The sequence below is a fragment of the Ovis aries genome, chromosome 9, assembly GCF_016772045.2.
Source record: "Ovis aries strain OAR_USU_Benz2616 breed Rambouillet chromosome 9, ARS-UI_Ramb_v3.0, whole genome shotgun sequence".
NCBI lineage: Eukaryota > Metazoa > Chordata > Mammalia > Artiodactyla > Bovidae > Ovis > Ovis aries.
This window is the reverse complement of record NC_056062.1, coordinates 65,173,721-65,186,421: the sequence shown is the minus strand read 5'-3', so window position 1 is coordinate 65,186,421 and position 12,701 is coordinate 65,173,721. Positions and strand designations below refer to the sequence as shown.

Genomic DNA, 12,701 nt, shown 5'->3' with positions numbered 1-12,701 from the left:
CTAATTAAAGTTGCCACAACTAGTATTCAATAAGACAGACAGAGAAAAGACAGAGAGAGACAGAGAAACAGAGAGAAAGAGTTGAATGTATAATCATTTGAAGTGCTTTCTGTCTACCTAGATGCCAATTTTGACATGCTCTGTGCATCTGGAATCTTTTCTAATACTTTCTTATCATCATATGATGCAATATTAATAACCACATGAAGATTTAAGGACACTGTTTCACTTTTAAATGTATCTATACACACTTTATTCTACAACTAAGTAGTAGCTTTCTAATCCATTGTGAGTGTGTGTGACAGAGAAAACGCTTGTGGGTTTATGTGTATTATCAGTTATCTGAGTTTGTAAATTAACTGATAGTTTTCATAATTTATCACTGTCCCAGGCAGTGACTTCATAGGATTTAACCATAATTACATAATAATTAACATAACTGAAATTAATGAACTATTCCATACCTTTTACCTCTAAAAGAAGAATAATGTGAAACAACTCCTAATAAGTCATCATATGATCTCCACAGAGATACAATAACACAAAAATAAATATGTAAATGAAAAGAATAGGCAGAAAAAAAAGCACTAATATCTGGCAGGTAGACAAAAATAGAATGAATAGTATCAAGTAGGGTAACCTCACAGCTCTAAAACGGAAATAACAATTATTGAAGAAAAATAGTGGCTTAAAGACCTTAGATAATATTTATCAAATGCTTACTTTGTGAAAAAATTATTAAAAATAGATTTAATGTTTACATATTCTAAGAAAATGCTATTGGGATTATAGAGATGCAGGAGTTTTCTGTTGCCTTAATAACAAATCAAATTATGATAGATAAACATCTCTTATAAAACTTGATGGGTTAGTTTAATTTCAAACATTTAGGACTTTATTTTAAAATCATGCTATTAAATAATCACTTGCTTAAAAAGTTCAGTTACAAAGAACTGAATTCTAACAGGAAATCATTGATATAATATTACCTTCTGGGGAAAATTATCTTTTATATCTGCTAAAATGGAATTGCTAAAGCCTAAGTGAATTGCTATTCTAATGGATAAAAGCATTTCACAGAAAGTAGCATTCTAAAACCACTTATGTTCAATACAACACAGTTCAAAATTTACACCTGTAATTTTTCATATATAAGATCAGTATTAATTTGCATTGTAAATTCTAAATTACCTTAAGAATTCTGATAAATGTAAAAATAATGTTATAGCTTCCCTCATGATATTTTTAAAAGAGAAATGTTTTATTGTATCTCTTTAGATTGCTTTGTGTTCAAGTTCAGTTGCTAAGTCCTGTCCAACTCTTTGAGACCCTATGGACTGTAGCCCACCAGCCTCCTCTGTCCATGAAATTCTCCAGGCAAGAATACTAGAGTGGGTTGCCATTTCTTTCTCTGGGGACTCTTCCTGACCCAGGGATTGAACCCGCATTACCTGCATCTCCTGCACTAGCAGGTGGGTTCTTTACCACTGAGCCACCCAGGAAGCCCCGATCATAATACTACTAATAAAATAACCCCAATCATAATACTCATAATGTAATTTCCAATAAACATCACCCAATTTTCCCACTGGTACCTGAACAATGAGGTTGTGATCCACTCCAATGGCCATTTAATTGGCAAGTCCTTGATGATTGGCCTAGAAGTGTACGCTTTCCTGTGCAGGAATAGTGAACAGTAGACCCAAAAGTATACTTCTCACCAGACAGGACTGCATTAGGAGGAACGCCAGGGTGTCCACAGTCAATCACTACAATACATAATTATTGGATATAAAAATTTTTTATATCTCCTATCGAACAACCTGCACCAACTTTTTTTGAAATATTAATGAATCAGAATTATCTGTTCCACTATATACATCCTCTGAAAATCAAACATTTACATGTAAGTTGAAGTTACAGGAGTTATTCTGTTAGCCCACTCACCCTGAGTATGAGTTTAACAGGAACACTGTAAGTAAGCTTAAATGACTGACTCAATATGCCTGTATGTATTGGGGTGGTGGGTGTTTGTTTATATACACATGTACATGGATTGGAAGCATTCATTTGTCTAGGTAAGGATGTGAAAGATAGGGAGAGGAGTGGTATGGATTGGCTAAATAATGTTATAGGATTCCATATAGAATTCAAAATGCCCTACAGAAATTAAAAGGGAAAAACTTTGAGGGTAAAGGAGAAGGATGGAAGATGGATCTGTGGCACACAATTCAGACTATGCATATATAGTCTAAATTCTAGTCCTGACCATTAATAAATAAATCATCCTGTAAAACAAAAATACTCAGAGGCTTATCAACCAAAATACAGCTAAGTTGAGCAGAATCAGATGTTAAAACACTGAGAATTCTCTATAAGCTAGAAGTAGCTTGGGAACTTACTATGTGTTCCCTTTTATGACTAGAGTATTAAATATGATGAGTATTAAATAGCACATATGAGATATAAACTTAATAAAACCCCTGAGTAAATAACACACTACCAGGAAGTGCTATAGAAAATAAGGAAAAGGTAAAAAGTATATGAGAGCTATGAATATCTGAAGAAGTTCATGTTTACAGGTCCTATAAAAGATTTTTAACTTCCATGTTGTAGCCATACAAGGATAAGCGAATTACTTAAACCATTAGACTAACTAGTCTACAAAAAGAAATCAAATACATTTTAAACAAGGGATCAACAATTGACTGAATTATCTGCATAGTATATGAAATTAGATAGGCGCTATATAAATTTTTCTTTGTTCGTGAATGAGTACATAAATGATGCCACAACTATTTAAAAAACTGCATGTATATAAAGTACCTCTAAATAAAACAATCATAAAATGGTTTTATAATTTAGCAATTTAGTATAACTAAAAATTATTTGCACAATGATTGTTTCTTTCCTATCATGTCCAATATTCATTAACTCTGAGAAGCAAATGTAACTGAGTCCTATCAATAAGCTGAATGCCTAGAATTCAAGTTCATTTATCTGTCTTCAGATACTTTTGATTTATTTCTGTTAAATTATTTTCTCACTATATATGTTAATTATATGCAAAACTGCTACAATTTATTTTACTTATATTCTATAGCTCCCAAAATACATATAACAAAATTTATGCATATTCCTACTACCTTAAAGACAATGTATATTAACATTTCATATATGCATGTGCCTGTATAAGATAAATATTTAAAGTCAATGAGTTTTAAGTAACACTCTAATTTTCCCAAGCATTTTGCAGCCCTGGTGGCTATTTATGTTGACTCATTTTGCTTTAAATGAAATTTGAAATAGTAGTACAAGAGAAAATAAAAATATAGTTGCCTCTCGTGGAATGGCAACACCACAGAGTATGAACTATATCTGCCTTTAATATTCTGTCTGTTGCATGAAGGTTTAAAATCAAGGAATAATAGAGAAGTATTAATCATATTAATATTAATATAGATGGCACATGGGCACTGAACTGGTAGAATACAGGAAGGGCACTTTCAAAACAATAAAAAAGTACAATCAGTACACTTCCTTCTGATACACAGCTCTAAATATTTCATAAAGACAATAAATACACATGTTGGTTTCAGGGCATTTTCTCAAGGAAGAGTTCACATTATCTACTTACTGATACATTCTGGTAAAGGTTTGTCCCATTGTCCATTTGGTTGACATATCAAAACTGAAGATCCAAATAAGAAATATCCAGGATTGCAGTCATAGAATACCACAGTGCCATAGGTGAAATTCCCATGTTCTATTTTACTTTCTCTTTTGGAATTGGCTGGAATTCCAGGATCAGAACAGTTGACCACTAAACAAATGACACATTTTAAAAATATATATTTAGGATAATATAATATATAAATTTTCATTAGAAACTTAGTTAATTAGTAAATTTTATCAAACAAATGAGTAAATTTTATCAAACAAAACAAAGATTCAAGCAAGAAAATTAACATAAAGAACTATGGATATATGGCTGACAATATTGGAAACAGGAGAGCTTCTTTGCAAAACTATTTTAAACAACAGCAACTCTGTAAATATACTGCACACAGATTTATAAAGAATGATACATTAAAAAAAGAAATATACCTTTCAACCTATGGTCATAGACAATGGAGGAAAATGATAATTGAGTTGTATTTTATCAGACTATGAAATATATCATACTTCTTTGCAAACAGAAAAAATACAAATGATTCTCTATGTTTCCATAGAGAGAACAATAAACAAACTCCTAACAAACACAGGTATTACCGTAACATAAACCTCAAACATTGTTTTTCCAAAAATATGAAGATTGTCATACTGAGTAAAGTAAATCAGACAGAGAAAGATTTAGAAAATAGAAATAGAGTCACAGATGTAGAAAATGGACTTATGGTTACCAGGAGGAAGAGAGGAGATAAATTGGGAGATTAGGACTGATATATACACATCACTATATATAAACTAGATAACTAATAAGGACCTACTGTATAGTACAGGGAACTCTACTCAATACTGTGTAATTACCTATATGGGGAAAGAATCTTAAAAAGATATATACATACATACATATTTACATACATATATATATAAATAAAACACCTGAAACTAACATAACACTGTAAATCAACCATACAAAAATTTATAATATAACATTGTAAATTAACTATACTCCACAATGTTTAAAAATGTGAAAAAATAAGCTGAGAAGATTAGTTCTATTAATTTTGAAGCCAACTGCAAGTAAAAATGAGCTAAATGACTTTACATACAGCTATAGAACAGGTACCAGATAACACAGTTAGTTAAGCAACTGAAATAACATTTATCAGTTTTATAACTTCTAAAAAAGTTAACAAATAAGATAAAGGAAAGCATTAGTAATGAGATGACATTAATATTAAATATTTGTTTTATTAATTTTCTACTGTTTTGCCCAAATTGTTTCAAATATCACCATTTGTGTTTATACAGACATATTATTACAATGCTCTCAGCTGTAATACGGTTAGATTTTTACCTTTGCACACTGGTGGAGGATGGCTCCACTGTCTGTTGGCCTGGCACTGGGCCTTTGTTGGCCCCTGCATGAGATACCCAATATTGCAGGAGAATGTTACCACATCATTAAAATTGAATCCATTCCCACTTGTTCTTCCATAAATTGGACTACCAGGGTGACCACAGCTCACAGCTAATAGCAACAAGGTTGGGTTGGGAGAGACACAGAATAGAATAATTGGTTATCAATTATTAAATGAAAAGTACACGTAATTACTTCAAAGACTGTGGAAAGAAGGTCACTTTTGTAGGAAAAAATACTTAATTTTATTAATGCAAAGGAACAATTTAGAAAGCCAAACTGGTCCAATAGAGTAGAATCATTGCAATATTATGTTAGAGAGTAGACAATTATTTGTAATTCTAGTAATGGTATGCAAGTGGTGCATAGATATTAAAAGTTCCATGGTAACTTTTCATTTTATTTCTTTTTAGGGAAGAATACTGAAATTCAAAGACATTTGGGAATGATTGAAGTTCACATAACTAGTTAACGGCAAAAAGGAATGAAACTGAATCAACTTTCCTTTTCTAGTGGGGCTTAAGAATTGAAGATAAATGAAGGCAATTTTTGGTATTTAATTTTGAAATCATTTCTTATATTATTTATGCAATCATTTTTTATGATTAATGGATAAACAAAAGTGTGCTTGAAGAATAGCTTAATATGACTGCAATAAAAATGATGTCTTATGCTGTATTAGAATTCTTAATATATTGAGATACCAATATTAACATTCCCTAAACCAAACAACCTTACTGGTATGTTTTCTTCACTATTGATATTTGATAACCTAGCAGTTTTGTTTGGAAATACTGACACAGATGTAGAAATTAGATGAACTATTTCAATTAGATGAACTATTTAAATCATTTTCAAGCTGTTTTTTAGAATTTATTTAGTGCTTGGTTTTCCCAAACACATCGTATTTTTATGAACTGTTTTATTACATTATCTCACTAATTAATCATAGCAACTCCAGTAATACTGCTTCATAATTGGGCACAGTGAAAGACGACGTCACTTTTAATACTTCGAAATGACCCAACAGCAATTAATTTTCTGCTGTAATGTTAATATCAACCATTCATTTGAAAATGTAACTGAATCTTATTCCTGTTTAAAATTATTAATAGAGAAACTTGTGCTTGTTTTACCTCAGGGGCCAGTTTTCATTTATAGTCCCAATTATTCAGCAAGAAAAGTAGTAGTGTTAGTTGGCTATGCCTTTTATATAATGAGGAGATTCCCCAGTGGCTCAGCCAGTAAAGAGTCTGCCTGCAGTTCAGGAGACCCAGGTTTGATTCCTGGGTCGGGTGAAGGAAATGACAACCCACTTCAGTATTCTTGCCTGGAAAATACCATGGATGGAGGAGCCTGGCAGTCTACAGTCCACGGGGTTGCAAAGAGTCAGACATGATTGACTGACTTCACTTTCTTTATATAATGAAAGGGAAAAAAATACTGGTATAGATCCAGCATAATATTTCTGTCTTTAAATCATTAGATGGTCTGTTATTACATGCACACACAACACAGATACGCAATTTTGATAACTGTATGCTCTATTATCTATTAAATCTTAACACACTAATGTATTTTCCATTAAACTAGAACTCCAATAAAATACTGTTGATTGGATATGAGGTTGACAGTGATAGAATTTATAAATATGTGAACTCATACTAAAAGCCCCATGAATTATTTCTCTGAAGCCTCCAAAATCTTTGTCATTTAATCCTATATGTTAAAACTACAACATGTTTACACTGTTTATCCTCATTTCCTAACACCGGTTTTAATACAAATATCAGTGATCACTGGTGGAAATTATCAGGAGAAAAAACAAAAATACATGGATAATTTACTTTTCAATCCAAAATAGGATAAATTGTGATGTGAAATATTGTGTAATTCTGAGTCCTGGGTATTCAGTGAGAGAATGAAAAAGTACTAGAATATTTTAAAATTCATTTTATCCTTCATGTGTAAATTCACATCTAAATTAACTTAAGAGATTAGATGAATATTTGCTGAACTAGTGAGATCTTTTATTAAAACAATAACAAAATTGTTCCAAATCCAAAAGAGTAATGACACACATTCTAATATATCTTCCACTTTCATAGTGAATGTTTTTTTATACTTCTGAACACACCCTACTTTAAAGACTAGCATGTCAGTATAAAAAAATGCATTGTGAGAACTTAGTTCTTTAAATACACATGCATACCTGTGTGTGTATCTGTCTATATAATCATTTACCTTACCTAAGAAAAAAATATTGGTAATTACATGAGAACTGAACAGAGGTCTTTGACTACTTTTGCTATGCTTACTTACGCACACAGGCTGGAAGTTGACCAGACCAATTGTGATCTTGTTGACATATTCTTACTGAAGAACCAATCAAGCGAAAACCAGGATTACATTGATAAACAACTGTGTCTCTGTAACCATAATTTTCTCCAATGACTTGACCATTCACAATAAGCTCCGGAATTCCACAGTGACCCGCTGAAATGGGTCAAAATAATATTTTTTAATATTTTGATCTAGTTTTATGATTTATGTATTTATATACAATACAGCAATATCCTATTTTATGACACAAGCAATATTTCATTTTAGGAAAAGGAAAATAAAAAAAGAAAAAAACAAAATAAATACATAGAAGAATATATTAAAGACATTTATAGAAATCAAGGAAATAGATAAATAACAGAGAAAATTACCTGAACTAAAAATTCTTTCTTTAAAAACAAGAGAAAAGGCTCAAATAAACTCAGAAATAAAAGATGAGAGATTACAACTATTAGCACAAAAATACAAAGAATTATGAGACTACTAGGAGCAATTATTATCAACAAATTGGAAAAACTAGAAGAAATGTATAAATCTTTAGAAATTCACAGTCTTTCAAGACTGATTCATGAAGAAATAGAAAATCTGAATCAAACAATCACCGTTCACAGATAGTGACAGTAGTCAAAAACCTTTCAACAGACAAAAATCCAGGACCAGATGACCTCACTGGTGAATTTTTAAAAGTTATTCTTCTGAAACTCTTCCAAAAAATTATATGGCAGAGAAATCTTTGCAGCTTATTTTATGAGGCCAGAATTATCCTGACACCAAAACCAGTCAAGGACACCACAAAAAGGAAATCTAAAGATCAATATCCCTAATAAATATAGATGTAAAAAAATCCTCTTGGCAAACTGAATTCAACAATACTTTAAACAAATCATACACCAAGATCAAGTGTGATTTATTCCAGGGATCCAAGCACTATGTTGGGCTTCCCTAATAGCTCAGATGGTCAAGCATCTGCCTGCAATGCAGGAGACTTGGGTTTGGAATAACAACAGTAATCACACAAGGAAAAGAAATAAAACACATCCAAACTGGAAGGGACAAAATAAAACTATCACTATTTTCAGATACTGTATATAGAAAATTCTAAAGATGCTACCAAAAACTATTAGTAGTAATAAATTTAGTATAGTTTCAGTATACAAAATTAAATGCCATGGAACAAGTAAGCCTGTGTGCCACAGCTAATAAGCCTGTGCTCTAGAACCTGGGAGCCACAATTACTGAGCCCACATGTGGCAAGTACTGAAGCTCATGTACTCTAGGGCCCCTACCCAACAAGAGAAGCCACCACACAGTGAGAAGCCCTAGCATCACAACTAGTTCTTGCTCAGTGCAACCAGAGGAAAGGCTGTCCAGCAATGAAGACCCTACATGGCCAAAAACAAATAAAATTATATATAAAGAAGGATTCAAAACCGTGAACTCCTAGAAGAAAACATAAGCAGCATATTGTCTGACATCATTCTAAACAATATATATTTTTTTAGATCTGTCTTCTTTGACAAAGACAACAAGAAAAATAAATAAAAAAGCTTGTACACAGTGAATGAAAACTGTCATCAAAATGATAAGGCAATTGGCGGAATTAGAGAAGATATATGAAAATGATATAAATGAAAAAGAGCTACTTTCCAAAATATATAAAGAGATCACATAGCTCAGTAACAACAGTAAAAACAACAACAACAACAAAAAAAAAAAAAAAAAACAAGCAGTTGAATTAAAAAATAAAATAAAATAGGCAGAGGACCTCAGCAAACATTTTTCCAAAGAAGACATATAATTTGCCCACAGGCACATGGAAGAAGCTGGATATCACTAAACATCAGGGAAATGCAAATCAAAACCATAAAGAGGTATCACCTTACACCTGTCAGGATCGTCATTATCAGAAAGACAACTAGAAATAGCAAGTGTTGGTGAGGAGGTAGAGAAAAGAAACCCCTGTGCATTTTTGGTGAGAATGTAAACTGGTCCAGCCACTATGGAAAACAATATGGAGATTACTCAAAAAATTAAAAATAGAGCTTCCATGTGATCCAGCAATCCCACTACTGGGTATCTATCCAAAGGGAAAAAATAAACACTAACTCAAAAAGATTTATGCACTTTCATGTTCATTGCAGCATTGTTTACAGTAGCCAAAATATGAAAACCACTAAGTGTCCCTCAATAGATGAATTGATAAAAAACTATAAAATACACACACTCATCTCACACATGCATAATGGTATACTACTCAGCTATAAAAAGTACAGAATCTTGCCATTCAGAATAACACGGAGGGACCTTGAGGGTATTACACTAAGTGAAATAAGTCAGTAGAGAAAGATAAATACCACAATGACTTCACTTATATTTGGAATCCAAAAAACAAAACAAAAAAGCAAACAGAATAAAAACAGAGAAAAGATTAGAGGTTGACAGAGGAGAGGAGAGTAAGAGGAAGGTGAATAAAATAAGTAAGTCATGAGGATACAATGTACAGCTTGGGGAATATATTCAATAATTTTGTGTTAACTTTGTAAAGTGACAGTAACTAGACTTACTCTAGTAACTATTTTGCAATGTATACAAATGTTGAATTCATATGTTGTAAGATAAACTAATATAATACTGTATGTCAGTTATCCCTCTATTAAAAAAAAAAAAAAAGAAGAAGAAGAAGAAGGAAAATGGAGACCAGGCCAGGTGAAATATCTCACTGAAAGACAATCAAGGTAGTCAAAGGTTAGAAACTTAAAAAAACAGTTGGCAAAATTGTTAAACTCCTAGCTTTGTTAAGCTCCTAGCTAATCCTACCAACAAACAAAAAAGATACTAAAATTACCAATGTCAGGAAAAAATGAAGTAACATTACTATAAAGCTTACAGATGTTAAAAGGATCAGGGAATATTAAGAACTGTTTTATTACAACATATTTAACAATTCAGAACAAGAGGACAAATTTTTTGAAGTTGTATCATCCAAAAACTAACACAAGAAAATATAAATAGTCCTTTATCTATTAAAGTATCTATTAAAGTAATTCTTAAATAATAACTCCCTCTGCAAAAAAAAAAAATACACTTGGATTTATATTTTTTCACTGGTAATTTCAATCAAATATTTAAGCAAAAAAAGCAAGGAAAAAAACAAACAAATACCAGTCTTATACAAACTCTTAGAAAACAGAAGAAAAAGAATCACTTCCTAATTTGTTTAATGAAGTAATCATAACCCCAATATTAAACCTATAAAAGACACAGAAAAAATGTCCCTTATGAATACAGATGCAGGACTTAAAAAAAAACAACTTAGAAAAAAATATATAATACATCATGATTATCTGGGTTTTATCTAGAAATGACTTGTTGGTTTAAGATGAAATATTGACCACTGTCATCTACCATACTTAGGAATGTACAGACATTTTCTGAACCTTATAAATACATCTAAGAAAAAAAGTTCATATTATATCAATTGATGAAATATTAAATCCTTTCCTCCTGATACAGGGGCCAAGAAAAGTATGACCACTCTCACTAGCTCTATTTAACATTGTTTGGTGGGCTATACTAATATAAAGGAATAAAGGAAAAACATAAAGGAAAAGACAAAAAAAGTAAAACTCTTATATTTTATGCTCATGACATACACATAGACAATGCTGTTTTAATAACTAATAGGTGAACAAAAGCTGCAGGATACTAGGATAAATAATTTAAATAATTTTTATAATAGAAAACAATTAGAAATGCAATTAGTAATTAACAATTTCATATAACAGTGTAAACACAAAAAAAATACTGCTGAATAAATTTAACAATAGGTATACATGATCTCTATGATAAAAATTTCCTATTGCAAAAAAAAAAAGAAGATCTTAATAAGTGAATAAATATACTAACTTCACCATGTTCAGGAAGTAGAGGACTTAATATTGTTAGATGCCGATTCTCCCCAATGATTTATACATTGAATGTAATTGTGATCATAATCTTACCAGGCATTTTAAAAATAAAAAAATAAGCTAATTCTAAAACATATATGAACACACAAAGGACATGGAGTATCCAAAGTGATCTTGAAATATAAGAACAAATTTGAAGTGGCAGATACCTTTCTGGAAAACAAACAAGCAAAGAAAAACCCTCAGCCTTACTTCATGATATATACAACAACAAATTAAAAATAAGTTGTAGATATAAAGTAATACCAAAAATGCAAAAATTCTGGAAAAATACATGAAATGAAATATTTGTGACTTATGATTGAACAAAGGTTTCCTAAACTAGAGACAGAAAGGAATAACAAGAAAGAAAAAAAAGAGAGAGAAAATAGATTTTATAAAAATTGAAAACTTCTGCTTATTAAGACACCATTAGGAGTGAATAGGCAAGTAAAAGGTGGGGAGAAATTATTTTTAAAAAATCAGTATGTAAAGAACTCCTATAACTCATAATAAAAGGCAATTTATAAGATACTTCAGAATTTCACAAAGGAAAATTTATGAATGGCCAATAAGCCCAGGAAACTGTACTTGATCAGTCATCATCAAGATAGTACAAGTTAAATTTTGCAAGATAACTTTATGACTACCAAAAAATGAATAAAATTTAAAAACTAGCTATACCATATGCTAGAGAAAATGTGAGACAACTAGAACTCTTCTAGACATTTCAATTCAGAGTATACACCACAAATGAATAGACGTGTCCACAAAAAGACTTTTATGCAAATATCCATAGCAACTTTATTCATAATCACCCCAAACTGGATTGAGTCCATATGATCACCAGTAGGGGAATGGTCAAGACAAGGAGATTCTACTTAGAGATTAAAAAAAAAAAATTACTGATACACACAAAAACATAACTGAAACAGAATAAAACAAACCTTACACAAAAAGAGTACAAAACTTAGGATTCCATTCACATGAATTTCTAGAACAGGAAGAACTACCATATGGCGAAAAAAACAGAACAGCTATTATCTCAGGGTGTAGGGGAGGAGAGCTGCAAATTGACTATGAAGGGTCACAAGGAAGCTTTCTGAGCTAACGGTAATGTTCTGTAACTACCGAGTAGTTTTAGTTATATAGGAGTACACAGCTGTCAAAATGCACCAAGTGTATTTATGGCACTGTACACTTTCCAACATAAAAAAAAAGAACCATAAGCAAATATTGAACTCTAGCTAGCTTATACGTATATAGAAATGTTTACAAATGAAGTGTACTGCATTTGGCAGTTTCAAAATGTGTCAAAAATAAAA

General features: G+C 31.3%; 1 protein-coding gene across 2 annotated transcripts in view; it reads right to left on the bottom strand.

The window, feature by feature from the left end:
* Positions 1 to 12,701, bottom strand: part of CSMD3 (CUB and Sushi multiple domains 3) — a 1,392,034-nt gene that overhangs the window by 63,498 nt on the left and 1,315,835 nt on the right. For both annotated transcript variants that reach the window (XM_060393469.1, XM_027973090.3), the window contains 4 exons: positions 7,409 to 7,582; positions 5,024 to 5,197; positions 3,638 to 3,823; positions 1,596 to 1,769 (listed from right to left, as the gene is read on the bottom strand). In XM_060393469.1, the coding sequence (XP_060249452.1) occupies positions 1,596 to 1,769; positions 3,638 to 3,823; positions 5,024 to 5,197; positions 7,409 to 7,582 (708 nt within the window). The remainder of the gene's footprint in view (positions 1 to 1,595; positions 1,770 to 3,637; positions 3,824 to 5,023; positions 5,198 to 7,408; positions 7,583 to 12,701) is intronic.